Consider the following 20,327-nt stretch of genomic DNA (forward strand, 5'->3'; position numbering starts at 1 on the left):
ATTTTTGTAGGTTAATTATGAATTAACAGTTAAAACAACAGCATTTAACATTTTAATAACATCCTTACTATTCTTTTAAATTAATCGATTTAAAGAGGTTGGCTACAAAAGTGTCAATGCTACCAAATTATCTAGCTAGCCTGGGCCTGAGCAGGTTAAACATATAACACAAGAAAATCTGGAATATATTCCAGTAAACCACAGAATAAATAAAGTAGCTTGCAGAACTGATTTGTATTGAGGATGAAAACTAGCTATGTTAGCTAACTAAGCATCTTACAATAGCTCATAATGCCCACATCTGTGGAATTTGTATCTTTACCCAGTTGCAAAGTTGATAGTCAGCACATGGTTAACTAGTTGTGTTTGGGGTGTTTCTGTGTGTCTTTGTACTTCAGACTCTGGTGGTTATAGCGTGTAAATTATTTCTGAACAAAGAGGAATTGAAGATGGCAGATGTTTAGGTGGATGACCTAAAAATTTACATTAACATCAGCAAATGGAAGATGCTATTTAAGGTAAATTAAAACAAATCTGAAACCAAGTGTAGCCCTACTGTTGATGTTTATTTCATCTCTAAATGATCAAATTACAGGCTTGTTAATATTTATATACCTTTATATGTAATATTTTATGCTAATTCGTTTCTGTAAAGCATTTCTTTTAACTCTTATTAGTGACATTTCTTACTGCTGATATTTTCAGTTTAAAAAATGCATAAGCATATGCATCAAACCAACTATGATATTTTTTCTGCATTAAAGAATCTTTTTTCCGCAACTCTATCAAGGAGTGCTGTCTGATTCCAGAAAATCCCCCATCAGACACAGACATAACACAGACGCAAGAGAAAACATTTTATGTTGTATGACAGACATATGAAGCAGAGTGTAATGCAAATCATACCTGTTGCAAGTGTGTGAAGTTAAGTTCAGAGGTGTTTGGCCCCCTCAGACCTCGCTGTGTATATATCGTGCACCACATGAAACCCAGATTATCGTCATTTCTTGTCGGTTAAGTGTCCTGTGTGGATTGTGAGCAGAAATCCATGACCTCAGCACATCTCCCTGCCTCCCTGCCCTCCACACAGACACATAATCAGATTTCATATTTACTCTCCACAAATCCTCCTCACATAATCTCCAGCGCTGCACGCAAACAGCTATAACAGTTATAACACACTGACTCAGAGATAGAGTGATTTTTTTAGGGGAGAGAGAGAGAGTGGATTTAACTGGTGATGCAGTGAGAAGTGAGGCAGATAAACAGGTGGATTATGATGCTGGCTTTATGCAGGTTTGATTTTGAAATCAGGTCTCATGTTACTAATAGCAAATTTTTCCCCACCTTCATTAGCTCACATCCCTGATCATTTATACACAATATATAGCTTATCACTTAAAACACGGGTGCTCAAAGTTTTGGCACGCCTTCCAGAGTAAAAGAATTTTCCCCGTATGATTGCGGAACATATTTAATTTTAAAAGTAGCATCATATTTATTTATTTAAGCTTTTAAAGCTTTCTCTTCCTGAAGCATACACTCATCCAGATGTAGATTGTGGGTTGAAACAGCATCATCATATTAACAGCACTTCCGGGTGTTATTTAAATTACAATTAAATTAATGTTAACATTACTATACATGTCTTTTAGTTTTAGATTATCACCTCTCATTTCAAGTGACCAATTAATCAGGCTTACAACTATGACAACCTTGACACTAGTTGATAGTAATCATGTGACTGGAGTGTGGGGGAAGCAGTAGTGTCACTGACCCCATGGACATACACTCCCTGGCCATTTTAATAGGAACACCCTTACCCCTGCTCATTCATGCAATGATTTAAGTGGCAGCAGCACAATGCATAAACATCATGTAGATACAGGCGAAGAGCTTCAGTTAGCGTTCACATCAAACATCAGAATGGGAAAAGAAATGCGATCTCATTGTCTTTGATGGCTGAGTTGCATGGTTGTCTGTGCCAGATGGGCTGGTTTGAGTATTTCAGAAACTGCTGAACTCCTGGGATTTTCATGCACAACATTCTCTAGAGTTTACACAGAATGGAGTGAAAAACAAAAAACATCTAGTAAGCAGCAGTTCTGCTGATGGAAATGCCTCGTTGATGAGAGAGGTCAGAGGAGAAAGGAAGCCTACTGTAGCTCAAATAAGCAGTCTTTATAACCGTGGTGAGCAGAAATGCATTTAAGAATGCACAACACATCAAACCTTGAGGAGGAGAAGACCACACTGGGTTTCCCTCCTGTCAGCCAAGAATGGGAAACTGAGGCTACAGTGGTCACAGAGTCACAGAAACTTTCAGTGAGCATGATTGGCTGATTGGATAGTCGCAGGGGTACAAGTGTTCCTATTAAAGTGGCTGGTGAGTGTCTAGCTTTCTAACAAGCTTTTGTAAGTCACTCTGGATAAAGACATCTGCTAATTGTGTAAATGCAAATTAGAGGCTGAAGTCTCTCAACAGATGTCTGAGTAATCATTTCTTGATTTTTTTATTTCCCTACACTCTGCAGTGTTGTTGCTCAGTCTTGATCCTGGAGGAGTGAGTTGGACATGTCCAACCCTGGCTGTTTTAACATTTTAACATAAAAAAAAATAAAGATGGATTTGCTGAGACGATCACTTTTACATTTCAGTAGTTTACCAAAACAGTGTAGAAATATCATTATGAATTTGTAGTATGTTGTACTTTATAAGGTAGATTACCATGATTAGAACCTTTCAAGCATCATACAGAGCAATAACCTTGTGACAAATCCAAACCAGTGTAGTACAGTACAGCGGTACTGTCCGTTATTAAATAATCATTTAATCACAATCATTTGTATATATTTAATTGCACAAGAACTTTTCGATACAAATATAGTATAGTCAGCACACACAGTAAGCATTAACCGATACAATACCCATCCGATATTCGTGCTTTAAAAACTACAAAGCCGTGAAATGTTTGTTTTGTTTTTAACTTGCCTATACAAAGCTGCGGCTTTCACGCAAAATCACTTATATTACAAAATCTAATTCTAATCTTTTCTATTTGTAGTATGATCAGATCAATTTTTTTTTTTGCCTCCATCCAATTCACCATTTTTCGATGGTTTTGAGTCTGTGCCATTTCTAGTTTTTCCAAGTTTAATACTGATAAATGTCTGTATATTTTTATATAACCGAGTAAAACCAACAGAGATTTCGTTACAGCACTTTATTGTGCTACAAACGTACAATTGTACATTTTTTTAACCTGGTTTCTTTATCAGTTATTCTGTCATGCTGGTGAATGTCACACCCTGCTAGTCCATACAAATTTTCATCACATTTGTTGACATTTGAGTGTACAGTAGAAGGAAGAGAGCCACACAAGGACAGATGTGATTGTCTCATAAAAAGATTTATTTTTTTGCCTAAATGTACAAAGGCAAGTTGCAGTATTGTATAAAAAAAAGAAACATGGTAATGTACACTTTACATATAAGAGGACAGTCCAGGAGGAAGCTGGAGGATCTGAGCGACACAGCCGAGGAATTATTTAAAACGCAACCATTAAAAAAAATGTAAACATCCTTTTAGTACCAGTGACTGATACTTGGTAGAAACGGTCTCGCTGGGCCAGAGAGGGGGGCGGATCTCGTTTATGGATGAAGGTGGGAGTCCAGTGTGATGAATAATGCAAACCATGCAAAAGTGCACAGCTTCCACTACAGAGATAATCAAAGGTCAAGCACCATTCGAGAGGTTTTACAGAGGACAGGAGACAGGAGGCCAAAATCAGAGTGAGTGACAAATAAACTGAGAGTCCCATTTTCATTACACCTTATTGCATTGTGTCAGTTAAGCTGAACTAAAAGACCTGAAAATCTATTTCAGTGGCTTTAGGGTGGATATGAAACCAATTTTGCAATGCGGCTCAGTGTCAACTGATGGCGTTGCGTTGCAGGGGATGAATAAGAGCACTGCTGAATAATTTCACAAGATTGAGGACATGAGAATACAGAAAAGAACACTTTTATTAGTGCACCTTAATGTGCATGTGGCTTTCAGGTGCTGGTAGATAAAACCCACAACAAAAACCCCTGATGTTACTTTCATAAAGATTTATATAATGATATTTTGGGTGCGAATAGCGTCTGGAGTCCTGATGTTTGCATTAACAGAAATGGGCCCTGCTGAGATTTCGATTAAAAAAAAAAAAAAAAAAAAAAAGGTGTTAGGACAGAGGAGTTAAAGAGAGGAGGTGAGCAAACAAAAACAGAGACCTCATAGTTTTAGAACATCTTATAAAGCACTGAACACCATAAAAGCTGACGGTTCCCCAGTCGCATTTTTAAAATAATTCCTCTGTACATCATATACAGACACCATATTGTGTGTGCAGAGCAAGACAGCAATACAAAAACAGGCAAAACAAAAAAGGAAAAAAGTGGAAGAACAAAAACAAAAAGCTTTGCCTGAGAAGACACTGTCACATTTCTAGTGCTATAGTACACCATGCTGAGCCACAACACACGCCTGCTTTTTAAAAAATTGGGTTTACGTAAATAAAATATTATGTAAAAAAAAAAAAAAAAAAAAAAAAAGGAAAAACAAACCAAAAAAAAACCCAAATCAAGCTCTGACACTTTTGCAACACGGTAGAGCAGCACATCACGTCGACGACACAGATCCCTATCTAAACTTCCCTCGAAAGGTGTCACACACTGCATCGTAAAAAACACATTACGTGTCGTCACATCACTGACTAGTCGATTTAAGAGTTAGTACGTCTGACAGTGCACAGAGAGAGAAACAGAGAGATGGAAAACCAAAATCAAAGAGATCTCTAGAAATATAGCAGCTTAGCAACGTCTGGTTTAGCTGAGCAAAAGGTGAGATGTTTCGCTGGGTTCTGATTCTGCATGACCTCCATGTCTACACGGTCAACACTGCTTCTGCAGGACTGGGCACACGCTCGACTGGACAAGCACGACCAGCCTGATACTTTAATAAATACTTACGCAAGACAAAATTCCACCCTGATCTTAAAATTAAAATTGTATATATTAAGAACAAGGACACTGGCATTTCCTCTGCATGAAAGTGTGAACTCCAATTTGGATGAAAAAACTGACCCTCCTGAAAACAAAACAGAAAAATACAAATAAAAATAAAAAGCAGTCTTGAGGCGTGTGGCGATGAGAACTACACGAGAACCGCCACCAATGAGACACGTTTAGGAAATTTAGAACACAACCGTTGTGAAAAGTCACAGATGCTTCAGCGAGGAGGAGGATGTGCACTCAAAAAAAAAAAAAAAAAAAAAAACTCAAACAAAAAACAACTTCAACCATTTCAACATGATAATATACGTTCAGTCTTTTTTTCTTATCTGACCCACCGGTCTGCGCCTCAACGCCCGACCACAACCTGCGCGTGGGAGTGTTATGCAGTCCAACAATCTCACGAGTAGAGGTTTTTATTTTGTTTCGTTTTGGGTTTTTCCCCCCAAATGACTCCTCGCTAGTTCACAGAGAGAGTTCAGTAGCCGGCTGGGTGAGCTGGGGCAGCAGGATGGCTTTGAACCTGGTCTCACAGTCCTCAGTGGGGTAACGAGGTACGGATGCTAAGAAAATGTCAGTCTGCCATACATTCCGGCAGGAAAAAAAACAACAACTAAAAATATAGAAACACCATTCAACTGATGTCTAAATGAACTCCATATTCTTCCCCATGTGATCCAGTCACATGTTGTATTTGTAAAGATGAGGTCGAGTCAGTCACGGTTCCCTAGAAAGATAGAAAGAAAAACACATAAGCACATTTATCGACTGTAGGGATGTAACCAAATACGAATGGATTATTCAGAATGAACAGATCACGTGTTTTAAACAAATACAAGTAGGAGGTGCACTACTCACTATTCATTTTTTTTTTTTTTTTTTTTAAAGAAAGCTTGGTAGAAATGTTCACAGGGCATCTGCTTGAGACTAAAAGTCTCCATTGGACTCAGTTGCATAAGCAGGAAGTTTTTTTTTTTTTTTTTTTCCCCCATCAGGCCAGAGATGGAAGCAGTCAGAAAAGCTTACGAGACAAAGACCATGTTCATTAACATGTGGCCATTCTGATTAACTGTCTGGTTTAAATTAGGGTACTAGTTTATTTATATTTTTGGAAACAGGACCAAATGAATTTGTTAGAAAATATAGTGGGTAAGTACAAACAAAAAAACAATTAAAAAATCCTGTACACATGTCTAGTTGAGACTAATTATGAACTTGAGTGATGAACTGTTAGAGCCAGGAGTTCCCATACTACGCTGACAGAACTGCCATTTCTATCTCTGGGTTTTTTCAAGGAGTTCATATTAATAATTTAAAAAAAACAAAAAAAAAAAAAAAAAAAACTTTCTGGCTTAAGCCATGCACACTCTGAATACAGATAGTGGCACTGTGTTACACAGCTAATCCTTATAATTCCACTTCACCTCTACAACCAAATGATTTGAGAGACAATTCTGTGATTTGCCACCAGGTGTCAGTGCAAGACTTCATTTCCAGGAAACAGATTCAAATCCAACAACATTAAGTAAGGACCAGCTTCAGCCTGAGCACCTTTAAATAATCATGATGATTCAGGGTTGTGAGGTGCTCTGTGTGACAGAAACCTTTTTAGCAGAAGACATTTGAGCTTGCACAGCACTAAGATCAGTTCTGAGAATACTAAGTGGTCTGAGAATAAATCTTAACTAAATAAGCACTGCAGCTCTAGGCTGCAGCTACAGCTCCAGGCTGTAATCAAAGGAAAATCTCTCAGATCCCCCACATTTCACACAATCGTGCCTTTCCTGTTAGGGGAGCTGTCTGTTATCTAGCTGTTTGTCTTACCGTTCTCACCTCCGTGCTGGTGGGTAGAGGGAGGGGGCTGCAGCTTGCTGACTGGCAACGATAGCTGACGAGGGTAGACCTACAAGAATGAACAGGAGGTTGGGGGAAAAAAAAAGATCAGTGGCACACTACTGGAGCACTTAAACATCTTGTTACTGTGGAACTAAAATGTTTAAAATACTTCAGGACCAATTTAGCCACACGTTCAAATGTAGTGAAAGACATCAAATCATAAGCAGTGTCTCAAATGGTGTACTTTGTTTACTTCGGATGTAAACAGTATATTCATATTAGTGAACTCACCGAAAGCTTTACATTTCTAAAAATCTTACACAAGCTCACACAGTTACCCAAGCATACACAACAAACACATACTCAAGAGAGAGCAATGCCAGTCCAGTATGTTCAGGTTAAAGTCATCTGCATCAAAGCCATGTAACATACTGGGTTTAAATGCCAAATCTAATTATCTAAAATCTTATTATCTCCCTTGAAAGTCATGGAAAATGGTTGAATTGCATTTTAGATCATCATTGATGTAATAAGACCACTGAAAAATTACTTGTGAAACACAAGACACTCAAGATGTTTGCGGTTGTGTTCTATGTAGTTGATAGGAGAGGAGCCATCAGGGGCAGCTGTGGTTTGAATCTTGCTAAATATCTCTGATCGACGAAGCAAAAGCCCTGCTATGCCGCAGACACAAATTAAGAGTAATTTTAGACCAGACATTTTTGGGTCATAAAATAAGCAGTCCGCATGAAGGCTGCTTTGGCAGCTTAGTGACATGACACACCACATGTTGATGTAATTTTCCTTTAGTATAAAACATTAGTGTTCGATTTGAGATATTACAGTACATAGTGTGTAGCGCAACATTATAGTGCATAGCACTGTATTTGTGATGCAGCTAAAGAATATGTAGTAGGAGTGCTAACCTGTGGCATAGGACAGGTCGTACTGGCCAGGTACAAGTGGGTAGCCCAGGTGGTGGTGAGACTGCATGATTCTCTGTGAGGGAGACGAACGGGGTCGATCCATTTCTCGGTCTCGCTCCCTCTCTCTTTCTCTCTCACGCTCCCTCTCTGCTGCTCCTCGCTCTCGCTCATGTGACACCTTCTCGCTGACCGTGGGCGATTTGCTCTTGTACTGGTTGGCGTGTTGGTGCAGGATGTCCAGGGCTTTGGCCTCAGAGGATGACTTGCTGCTGACTGTAGGGCTTGAACGAGATTTCTCACCTTCCTCACCTCCACCCATCTTACTGCCATAAGGTGAGAATGGGTAACCGGCAGGTAGATAGGAACCTGAATGGGGAAAGAATGGTTTAGAAAGTGGACTTGGATGCACTTTTTACTCTCAAAATCATACAAACCTTCAAATTTACAAGTCAAAGTTTTGTGTATATCTTTAAGAACATTTAACTACTCCCCAAAAATACGATTAACATGAAAAACAGGATGAATATGATAATGCAAGATTTAGATAAAACTGTCTACTTAATTGCAAATGTAGAAGTTGTACTAGCAGTGCAATAAAAGAAAGAAAAAAAAAAAACCCACACAAAGTGAGCCTGGCACATTGACAAAAAAAGCCTCATGAATCATGTTTTCAAATGTTAATACCTTTGCTTACACATTTCTTGTTTGTAAACAATAAAATGAAAACCATCATATAATTTGGTGCATGAAGAATGAAAGTTTCTATCAGCTTTGAGTTATGGACACAAGCTGAGTTAATGTCAATATATAATAAAGTCAATGGAAACAACAATTCACAGTATGTGGCTTCAATTCAATGGCTAATAAATGTGTTGCTATAAAGCTATTTTTGCTGGCTTGCATTCACACCCTGCTTGGCTGCCAAATGCTTTGCAGTGCAGAAATATAGGAGAGAGAAAAAAATCCTTAGGGTTGCTACAGCATGAGAAATAGCTGTTAGATGGTGATTAGTCTTTGCCCTTATGAGCACTGGTGTTGTGCAATGCTTGCTATCTTAAGTGTGGCATTTTCTAGCTGCTGAATCTTAATTTAGATAAATCTGTGCATGCATCATGCCCCTAATAACTACATCACACCTGGGTAGTTCTGCATCATAACTGAGGGCATTCCTCTGTATCCAGGATGGTTGGGGTCGTAGCCTTGCCCGTAGGGATATCCATGCATGTAGTGCATGTAGGGTTGCTGCTGGGCCAGTGCAGTGGAGAAAGGCATGTGAGTGTTTGACCGAGGGTCTTTCCCTGCACCTCGGTAGTCCTCAGAGGCAGGAGCGGACAAACGATCGGCGCTCTCCTTGCTCTCCTCCTTCACGCTTGACTCCTTATTCCGTGATCTCTCGTCTTTGTTCTTCCTCTCTCGGTCACGCTCTCGCTCCTCCTCGACCTGCCTCTGGTTCTCAGGGTACTGATAAACACAGTCACACATTTTTGTAAGCTAAAGCCTAGTAAATTCCAAACCTATTATGAATTAAGCAGTGAGATACTCCTTACCTGTCTGTACCACACGGACTGCTCCATGCCTGGCCTGGACAACTCTACTCCCGGTTTATTGGAGTCCTCTTTGCCATGATGCCCACCTTCACTGAGCTTCACCTTTAAACCTTCAGCCTGCTGGGGCTGGAGCTTAGTCTCCTCCCCTTTGGGGATGATGACAGACTTGGCTAACTCAGAAGACGAGTCCCTCTGCTTACTGGGCGCCTGTGGCTTTCCCAGGTCAGACAGACTGGGGGCTTTTGTGAGTCCAGGGGGAACAGGACCCTTTTGTTTCCAGTCGTCCTTCATAGAGGCTTCTCTCTCTTTCATGCCTGCCTCAGTCTTGGCTGCTCTGTGCTGCTCTGCCATCAGTCTCTGCCTCTCTTCATACTGCTGCCTGTAAGCTGGATTAGTGTTCATGAGATGGTTGTGATACACCTGGTCTGGATAACCATAGGGGGGAACGTAGTATTGGCCGTAGTAAAGAGGCTGCATGTACATATTTGGCCGTTGCTGGATGACTGAGGCTTGCTGCTGCTGCTGCTGCGGCTGGTTGGAGGCAGAGTCTGCTTTACGTTCCTCCAGAACCTCTGGCTTTGCCTTGTCTTCACTCAACTCTAGCTCTTCCTCTTTCTTTACCTTTACAGTTTGGCCATCTGGCAGTGGACCACCAGTACTAGCACCACCAGGGCTAGGGTGAGTGTAGTTTGGAGAGTAGTAATTGTCATAGCTAGTGTAATAAGGTGACTCTTTATTGGTTGCCTGAGATGGAAAGAGGGCCTTTTTGGCTCCTTCCCTCACAGACTGATCTTCTACCTTGGTCTTTACACCCTCCACTTTTCCCTCACCATCCTCTCCAGCATCAGAGATATCGGAGTATGCAGGGCTGTTTGTCTTCACCGAAGAGTTATCAGCCCCATTCTGAGTAACAACATGGAGAGGAGTGAGAGGCTGCCCACTACTATCCATACGACTGGCCACGCCAATTGATGGACTGGGAGCGTTGTCTGTAAAGCTGTAGATCTTGTCTGCCTCAGCCTTAATGCTAGCTAAACGACTCTGATGAAGGTCTGAAGAACCATTTAGATGGCCTTCACTTCTGCTTCCAGGATCAGAGGACTCGGAGTAGGGGCTCTTCCCATCTTCGGCTTTCCCACTTTTACCTGGAGGCTTGGGGCTGTCTGCCTCTTTACCAGATTCCTTCTTTTTCTTGTCCTTTTTCTTTTTGTCCTTGGAGCTCCCTATTACCTGGTTCATAGGGGATGAGTCTCCAGGCACACCTGACTTTGGCTGAATGCCTTTAAGCTGGGGGCTTTTGGGAATACCTTGAATCATCGAACTCATTCCTGGGGGATGGTTGGGACTCCCAGAGCTGAATGGCGTTGGCTGTAGAGAGTACATCTGCTGTGAGGGCATGCCTTGAGCCATTGGCCTGGAGGGTTTCATGTTCTTCTGGGCCAGCTTCTCAGGCTTGGTACTGGACTTTTTGGACTTCTTGTCCTCCATGCCGTCATTACTGGCATCATCAGTGAGAGAAGGCCCATCCTCACAGCCATCCATGGGAATGCCACAAGCCTCCGCATCTGTTTCTCCGTTCTTCTTCTTAGGCTTGGAGCCAAATTTCCCTGGGGAAGGAGATGAACTGTGTGCATCGAATCCTCTTCCTTTTGGAGTGACTGAGCGTGCTGGTGAAAGGGACCCTTTTTGGGAAACTGAGGCCCCATTACAACTCCCTGGTTCAGGGTGGAGAGAGGACTCTTCCCCATACTCACTGTCCCCATCCATGTCCAGCTTAATATCATCGTCATTATGAGCACGAGCCTGATGATACTTCAGGCCATTGATGTGCTTGTATTTCTTGTTGCAGTTGGGGTATGGGCAGTCTATAAGTACTGGTGAGGGGCAATTGCGGTCTAGGGGAGGCGGAAGACACTCAGTCTTAATGGTGGGGAGCGAGAGACCAGAAGAGGTTACTACACTGTTAGAGTTAGTGCGCATACGCTTGTTGCCTTTAGTGTCCTCAGAACTGGAATTGGGCTCCATGTCGGAAACAGGCTTGTTCTTCCTCTTGCTGGCTGAGGAGGGGCTGGCTTTGACATCCTCTGTGTTGCTATTGGGTGGGGTCCTTCGCTCAGAGGAGTTCTGACTGCCACGTCGAGCCTTGCTGTTGGAGCCGGCTCTGGTCTTGCTACTATTGCTGCCCTTGTTGTCAGAGGAGTTGCTGTTCTCATTGACTGGGGTGTTGCTGTTGGGACGCATTCTCTTACCTCGACCACGCCCAGGCCTAATCTCCAAGTCGCTTGTGGGGGATTCACAGAACCTAGAAGATTAGTTGAAAAAGGTCCAAGCTATAAAATGTGGCAATGTGCATAGCTATAAAAAACAAATGGTGTAATTTTAATGTTAAACTGCCAAGTTAATTTCCCATTCTAGCAGAGCAACAATGATTAGGCAACTAATATGAACAATTAAAAAAAACTTTTATAATTGTTTTTAGAATGTAACACATTCTAAAACCTGAATGTCCTTGTTCTGTTTATGTACATAACTATAAATGATGGCTCATTTTCTTATATGATACTAACACTGTTTAAGTCCAGTGATTGATTTGTTCATTTTTGTTAGGCAATAAAAAAAAAACATTGCCATGCATGTTTTATGTATTTTTACAACGTGCAGCAAAGCTTGTTCAAATGAATAAATCATCATAAACCGCTTTGATGTCAAGCAATTACTAAGTACACCATCAACACGATGTTAATGTGCCTCATCACTGAAGGGTGAAAACAGATTGGTGACATATTTGGATTTCTGTCTCCTGCTGGAGAGAGTGTGTCTATTCTTATCCTTTCCCGCTAGTCTCTGAGCAGAGCGTCTGGCCTCCTCCCTGAGGCTTAAGATGAAGTGTGTGGGATACACCTGGCTTACTGTGGCTCCGGGGGGAGGAGGGACCCGTGTCTAAGGAGAGCTGACAGACAAGCACAGGTTGTGCTTTTCAGAGCTGATTGGGAGTGGTGCAGCAAAGCCATGGATCTAATCAGAATCCACTGCAGCTCTCATCACAGTCAGCTCGGATTAACCGGAGGTTGGATGGATGGACGGATTAAATGAACTAAATTAGTATTTTAAAGAGTGTACCTATTTAGAGCGTTAACTACATTCTGTGTATGTAGTCAAACATCAAGAGGCCTGTATTATGGAGTGAAGATGCTGTGTTGCTTTGAAAGGTTTTGCTATACACACATTTTCATACAAATACTCCTTGTACAAACCTTGGCGGAGCCCAGTCATGGCGCGTACAGTCCAGCAGCGTTCCAACATATGTTTTGTTCCGCCATGTCACATTCACCACCAGCATCCCTGAAAAGGATGAGAGAAGATTCTCATTATAGTGGCAGAATAATTCCACCCTCTTTGTCACCCCTACGAAGGCTCTATGTCAGAATTATACAGCAGAGTTCTTCCTTCAACCTTGTGTCTCATTCATGAGCAGCCACTCTCGCCTCTCTCTGTATTCCCCGCATAGCTGTGGCAGATGTGCTGTTCCCATTTAAACAGATCAAATAGAGGTTTCTAAGGGCTGTGCTGTCAAAGAGACCCTCCTATTTTTTACTGCCTGCTTCATGATTACAGCGAGCTAAGAGCAGCAATGTGCAGAGTGAGTCATTTCTGGGGGAAAACTGGTTGATGGTGTCCTACGTCTGACTTTGCAGCAGTGAGCAGCCCTGCCTCTGCTTCCGCTAGCACTGTGGTTATTGTGAGAAAAACAGCTGAGGCGAATAAAAGGACAGGATCAAAGAACTCCAATAGATGGGATTGTCTGGGTGAGACAACAGTGCTGCTATGACTGTGCGCTTCCGTTAGAGCGGTAATAATCAGCTCAGCTGACATTATATTTATGCACTGTTAGCAATTCAGGTAACTATGTGACTGAAAATGTTGTCTCAGGCATTCTATTGTAGTGATAGGGTTAGCATGTAATGGTTAATATACTACATTTGGCAAAGCGTCAAGGATACATTTTTCATGGTAGTACACTAAGTGAAATACACATTTAGTCACCACCTATTTAATCTTACTCAAAGAATGAAGTGATGAAAGGTTTATACAAAGTCAGAGAGATGAAATCCAGCAGATGAGCAAGTTACTCCTACTAAATCATGCACAGCCATTTTCCTTGCTTTACACTCACTCCAAGCTCCAATAGCTGCCAAATGTACTAAAATGTAGTCATTCCTGGCTAATGCTGATAAACACCCTCCAATAATATCATCATAAGTAAAATTTCCTAAAACATACCACGTGTAACTCTCTTCCTGCCCGCCTTATGTCACACACAGACTTCCAGACTGCAAGAGCCGCGCTTACTGCCGCTCCTTTGAAAAATGTCAGTGGGGGTCAGTGGAGGAGCACATTAGCAGTGGGCCCCCCTGGTCTTTCTCCCGGAGTCATTAGCGTTCCTCCGGCCACCTGTCTGTGCCCCAGGGCTGACTCGGGGTGAATGGCCAATCGTTTCAACTCTTGTGCCCTTCAAAGGCCTTGGCGGAAGAAACAGAAGCTTGGCGTGTGCCCTTCTGGACTCTTACACTCCATTAATAAATACCTCTGAAGCAGTTAAACACATGAGCTCTGGTCCTTCATGGATCAGTGGCTCTGCAGTGCATCGTTGGGACTGTTCACAGCCAAGCTTGCTCTAGAATCCACAATTCTCTCACCTAAACAAAGTGACCTGTCTGTGATCTATCACGGGGGTGTCAGAGGTACCAACATCTATGGTTTAGCCATAGCATTTATGGTTTTTGACCCCCATGTCACGGCAATATGGGAGAAATCTGAAAAACCATGGTTTTCTGCCCTTTTTTTTTTTTTTTTTTTTTTTTTTTTAATAGCTAAAGCAGCAATTATATCAAACAAATATTTCCTCAGCGGAAAAGCCAATTCACTGAAAGGGAAAGGATGCATAATGTGACAGATGTAAATTTGCTCCGGGTAGTGGTTACTCTCATTTCGTGCCAACTTTATCTACATGAACTCCGACCTATGAACTCAGAAGCCTCGGCTTTGAGAGCCAATACAAATCAAGTTTCCCGGACCATGGTCTCCTAGGACAACAAAATAGGAGAAGCGACAAACATTTGCCTTGCTGTGACACAAAATTCTTTTTTTTTTCCCCAAGATTTTCTTCTTAGAATTGATGGCTAGTAATCACATTTAACACACCTGATCAGCTAATAAACTCTACAGCTAATCAGTGAAGGTGTACAATGAGCTCAAAGAAAAGAAAGCTGTGGTTTGTTTTAGAGCCACCAGGATTTTGTGCACATTTGGCTGCTGAATAAAAACAAACCCTGGAATTCAAAGTAGGAGTTGGAGAGGAAAAAAAAAAAAAAAAAAAAAAGACATAAACTGAATTATTAACCAAGAAACAGTGAGGCGTAATGATGAAGCTCAAGTGGCTGTAAGAACTGCAGGGAAAGGCGCAGTGTGTAAAGCCGGGACTGACATCAGTATACTGGCATAAGTAATCCTGGCCCGCCTGTGTTCCCTGGCACTAAGCCCTTTCTGGGCTCCTCTTCAAGAGCAATAAAGTTTGTAAAGATTTAGGGCTGACACTTGGAGGCATCAGCATGCATGGCTTCCACGGGTGGATGAGACACCAGCATGACCCTGGTGTGCCTCCAGCTTCCTGCCAAGGGGATTTGTGTCATGGTGATGGCTTGAAACATTGCCCTGATCTGTCTCTCTGTGTTTCATCAGGAGCTGAAAGCCGTCTAACCCGGAGTCTCCTTGATTTCACAAACACGACTGAGTCAGTGAAGAGCAAATAGACGCAGCTAATCTATTAATCCAGGACGTATTCAGGGAAAATGTTAAAACATGGGAATTGAGTCTTCTTTTTCATACGGAATTAGTGACAATGTCGTTCCTCGTGATGTGGATGAGCTGAAGAATGTGTCTTATTTCATCATGTGTTAATTAAATATGCTTACTTCTAATCCTTGGAGATTTGGACTGCGCTGCACTTCATTACTTACATAAAAACATTCTGTAATCAGGTCTATAAACAATCTAGTTTACATATTTCATAATGCTAATGCTTCTTTCACAGTATCTTTATCCACAGTTATCATTCTAGCATGTTTATTGGTTTATATCATAAAATACCTGAAAGCTGATCTGTATTTACACCCTGAATCTTTCAAATAAACTTCAGCCAAGTCTGCTGATAACTTCCCAAGCACATGGGCGTGATGGTCAAGTGTTGACAAACCTTTGGGCATATAGTGCACATTTAGGTACCTAATGAACAAGCCAGTGGCGACAGTGATAAAGAAAAACTCCCTGAGACGACCCAAAGAATAAACCTTGTGAGAAACAAGATTCAAAATGGAATCCGTCCTGTCTGAGATGACAGTGGTGAATAGGATTATAAATCGTTACAGTATACAAGTGTAGAAGAGTAAAGACAAACGGTACTAAGTGTGCAGATTGTAAATAAGAGTGAGGATGAACACAATCTTTATGATTACAGCAGCAGTTCTGAGGTACAAATGCAATGAAATGTGAATAATTGAGAGACTGAAGATAAGCCCACAATGTTTTATCTTTTGAAATCTATTTTCAAAAGCATCAGCAAAAACAAGCACAGGACTGTTAGCTCCTGGCAGGGCTGACATTTACAGAAACATCGCTGGAAGCACCAAGACACAAGATCGTCAGTGATGTGGGCAGACACACGGCGAGTCCTTAAAGGAACCGAGTACAATGGTAAGCCATATCAAAGTGCTCGAACGACACCCTGCCACCGGATCTCGCTGCTCCACTTTCCACCCACACACAGTGTCACGGAGATACAGATCTGCCCGCTTCCGCAACGAGGGGAAAAAACACAAACTTCAAACACGCAGAGGCATCCTGGTGGACCCGGCGCTGGCTCAGCTGGAGAAAGACGATCAAATGGAGCACATGCCGAGCAGACGGCCTCCTCCTTCTCCGGCATGTTTTCCAGAGGAGGAACAGATGAGAGGAGGCTTGAAGCAGCAGGCCATAACTACCTCCCTCAAGCAGACTAAAGGAGGTGGAGGCCTTCAGTGCCCATACATGCCCGGGGCTGGGAATGTGTACAACCTTCTTTTGTGTCCCTCCTGAAATGTTGCGAGGCAGGCTGGTGAACACAAGCATACATACGAGTGAGAGGTGAATCAGTGCTGGCTGAATCAGAGGCAGTGTGCCTACGATGGGGAGGAAAAAAAGCAAATACTTAAGGGAGGTATGCGCTGTGAATGCTGATGAGGCTTCTTTATAAGGCTGATGCTCAGAGGATAGCGGTGGGCACATTGTGGGTGACTCATTTAAAGTGTGTGTTCTACATCAAGAACAAGCCTACACCATACTGCTGCATAACTGGAGCTTTGATGCTAAAAAAAAAAAAAAAAATGAAGTGCAAAACACAAAATTTAAAACTCCACTGCCAAGAATCATTTAACATCCTAATTAATGTCATAATTAAAAACATTAGATGCTTCTCATTTGTAGCTGTAATCTAAAAGCCTCTATTTGAAAATATTTCAGGGAGGAACACTGGGGAAGTAAAACCTTCAGTATGGTGAATTGGTTAGCTAGTTAAAAGCTTTAAGACTAGAGATGCATAGATACCAATACTGGCATCAGGTATCGACCTGATACCACACTCATTGGTATCTATACTAGTGCTATACGATACTATGGGATATCCAATACCATACGATACTATGGGATGTAAGCCTAGTGTAGAAGATGAAGATGAAGCAGATTTTTCGATTTAATCGATTCTTCTTAATTCCTTACTTTTACAAATAACCTGGAAGATATATAGAACATCATAAAAAATGGATTAAGTTGGCCTTAGCAAAAGTCTACTATGTCGCTAAGAAAACCTGTCTGGAAAACGGACTTCTGGTCCGGAATGATCGTTTGTGTTTGGATGCGCCTACTGTCAGTCATTTTAGAGAGACTCTACAGGCCACTGTAGATCATGGGGGCAGAGCTTTGTGAACATGGGTGGGAATCATTCAAATGTCGAACCTGCCTAACCGTTAGAGACCTAATCTTGAGAAAACAAAGGACTACTATTACCTAATAAACCTTCAAATTCTTTCCTTGCATATCCAAGCTGGTTAGGAAGTTGGGGTCAGAGCACAGGGTCAGCCATGATATGGCGTTCCTTGATCAAGGGCCCAACAGTGGCAGCTTGGGGGTTTGTTCCCCCGACCTTCTGATCAGTAATCCAGAACCTTAACCACTGAGCCACCACTGCAACAACTAAGGTGTGGCACTAGCAGTACTAGCAGCACATGACAGCAGCCAACCTAAACAGAGCTAAATAAGTTGTTCCACGGTGACGTAGGTTACTCATTTCGGTATCAGTACAAAAAATAAAAATAAAAAATTGTGACAGTCAATAAAGAATAGTCGTTTTTTTTTAAGCTACTTAATAAAAAGCCCGGACACAAGATACGTGCTACGTGCCTGTGGGATCATTTCGGCAATAGAAACATCCATAGAGTCCTTACCGTCCTCGGTTTCTTGCCACACGATGCCCTCCAGGTTGACGCTTGTTCCAGGCTCGCAGGGCCCCAGGCACTCAGGCTCTGTGCTCAGTGCCACATCGGATGTGTTGACGGCCACCGAGCGCGTCCGCACCATCAGCTGCTCACACGGCGAGGCGATGTCGCTGTTTCCCACCGAGGCTAAAAGGTGGAGCGGAGGCGGGGCTGGCGTAGAGACAGGAGACTCCATCTGCATTACCAGGGAAACAGGAAGAAGAAAAAGCCAGTTAATCAGAGAAGACAGTAAGAGTACTTTGATGAAATATAACCACGTTGATCCTCAAAAAAAAAAAAAAAAAAGTATATGGAAAAGCTACAAGTATCTTAACATCCATAACAGGAAATGAGACAAACAGCATCTGCAAGCCAAACTGTTCTCAAACAGAACAGAAGACAAGGCTGTTTAATGCTGTACAAATGAAAATGGAAAGGCATCATGGGATTAAAATTGTGCACCACAGAGGAAGGAATAAAATGGAACGACTTAAGCACAAAAGCAAAAAAAAGCAAAAGCAAAAGCAAAAAAAAAAAAAAAAAAAAAAAAAAAAAAAAAAAAAAAAAAGGCAGGATTAGGTGAGTTAACGTCTCAGGGGTCGGGTGGAATTCTGGCTCTGATAAGAGGAAAGCCATCAGGAGATCCACAGAGAGAAAAAAGGGCCTCATTCACCCTCGGAGAAGTGCAATGGCGTAATTATCACATTGGAGTGAGATCATAACAGGCTCAAAATTTCCATTACTTTCTTTGAGCCCGGGTGCGAAACATGATGCTGAGGCGAAAATCTAATGTCGTCTTAACCACTTGGTGATTTATGATCACTGTGACTTGCCAAAGCAGTGGCTGGTGTGTGAACAGCACATGCAAGTCATCATCCAACTGTCAGATCTACAGCACTCGCAGAAAATAAGACCCGCTCCACCTCCCCAACAGCACCACCACTTTCAGCCTACATCATATTTGAGTGCCTTCATCCTGCCTTTGGAGAGATTTCTGGCCTAATTCGATGGTAGTGAAAAGGTTTAACACATTACATTTAACACGTAAGGCCAGCAATCGTTCGGCAGTTAACACACGTAATCTATTCTTCACACCAGGTGCATCGGTACAACCGTAAATTCACGTAATTGATGGATAATGAGTTATAAACCTGATTAAAAAGCACAACACAGTGCAGGTTTTTTTTATAAATCCACAGAACAAACCTGAAAGAGGACAGTTTGTTATTACACTTTCAGGTCACAGTTATTACTAGTGCTAACAAGCTTGTAGGAAAAAAAATCCAAAAAACATTAGCTTTTAAGATTTAATTATGATTTAAAAGTCTGGAATGTATATTGTCATATCTTATAGTCTTATTTTACCAAATGAAATCAAGGCTTACATTTTCATCTGTTTTGTGTAATTTACTGGTATCAAAACAAAGCTAAAACTTCACATCCAAAGTGGCTTTATCTGAATCCCAAACCACTTGCTAGCACACTGGTGGCTCGTTTTGACCTACTGTATACTATTTGGGACATGAGCTAAACACATAACACTACAAACTAACAATCTGAGACAGAGTGAGAATGAAGGAAAGTGTTCCTGACTCGAGACTACTGTAATAAACTGAGAAATATTTTACTGTATTTTATATAATATACTATATTCATTACATTTTTTGTGACTGTTTGAAAGACTAATGTATTTACATCTCTAAATCTTTTAACAAAGTCCATAAATGTTCTTCAGGACACATATGGCCATTTGTAAAGATTTTTGGGTTTCTATTTACAGCGGAGTGATTTAATAGACACACATTTGGGGTAAAGAAAGTTTGAGGGAGAAAACAAGAATTTACAACAAAAGACAAATCAATTAATCTGGACTTTGAAGGAGTAAAAACGACGTCTGAAATTTGGATTCCATCCCAGGCGCTTCATTAGCATTAATTTTTATCCGAGTCATATCTCTGTATCACTACATACATCACTAGAACTGCCTGACCTTTTATCACGATTTATGAGTTCACAATATTCTATTACAGAATGTCATATTTACCTGCAATACAACGAGCAGATCAATGATGCAAAACGTGAGCCAACTTTCGCTACGTGCTGAAGAGAAAAACAAAGACAAGAGCGTGTGCTCAAGCGAAACATTACCTGTATACCGTTTCTTTCCACAATATCTGTCTCAGACCGAGCCAAAACTACACGCAAAACAAAGAGCTTTAACCCCACTGACCGGATCCGACACGTAAGAGCACCTCATACAACTGAGTACAGTGAGTAAAGCCAGCAGGACTAGTTAAGGCGGATGTAACAGCACAACACTCACAATTAGTGACTAAACTGTGTAGTCCATTTTTGACGGACACCAAGAGTACAACACGAGCACAGTGATGGAACTGATTC

General features: G+C 41.6%; 1 protein-coding gene across 2 annotated transcripts in view; it reads right to left on the reverse strand.

Moving 5' to 3' along the window:
• Nucleotides 1-3,388: 3,388 nt before the first annotated feature.
• znf609b (zinc finger protein 609b) overlaps nt 3,389-20,327 on the reverse strand; it is a 54,476-nt gene continuing 37,537 nt past the window's right edge. The window contains exons 3-9 of one of the 2 annotated variants that reach the window (XM_053238107.1): nt 17,898-18,123; nt 12,618-12,705; nt 9,364-11,665; nt 8,953-9,277; nt 7,817-8,182; nt 6,888-6,957; nt 3,389-5,781 (exon numbers count right to left, since the gene is read on the reverse strand). In XM_053238107.1, the coding sequence (XP_053094082.1) occupies nt 5,772-5,781; nt 6,888-6,957; nt 7,817-8,182; nt 8,953-9,277; nt 9,364-11,665; nt 12,618-12,705; nt 17,898-18,123 (3,387 nt within the window). In that variant the 3' untranslated portion in view covers nt 3,389-5,771. Of the gene's footprint in view, nt 5,782-6,878; nt 6,958-7,816; nt 8,183-8,952; nt 9,278-9,363; nt 11,666-12,617; nt 12,706-17,897; nt 18,124-20,327 lie in introns of both variants that reach the window. The other variant, XM_026930779.3, reaches the window with a different exon arrangement.

This window comes from Pangasianodon hypophthalmus, chromosome 11 (assembly GCF_027358585.1).
Source record: "Pangasianodon hypophthalmus isolate fPanHyp1 chromosome 11, fPanHyp1.pri, whole genome shotgun sequence".
Classification (NCBI taxonomy): domain Eukaryota; kingdom Metazoa; phylum Chordata; class Actinopteri; order Siluriformes; family Pangasiidae; genus Pangasianodon; species Pangasianodon hypophthalmus.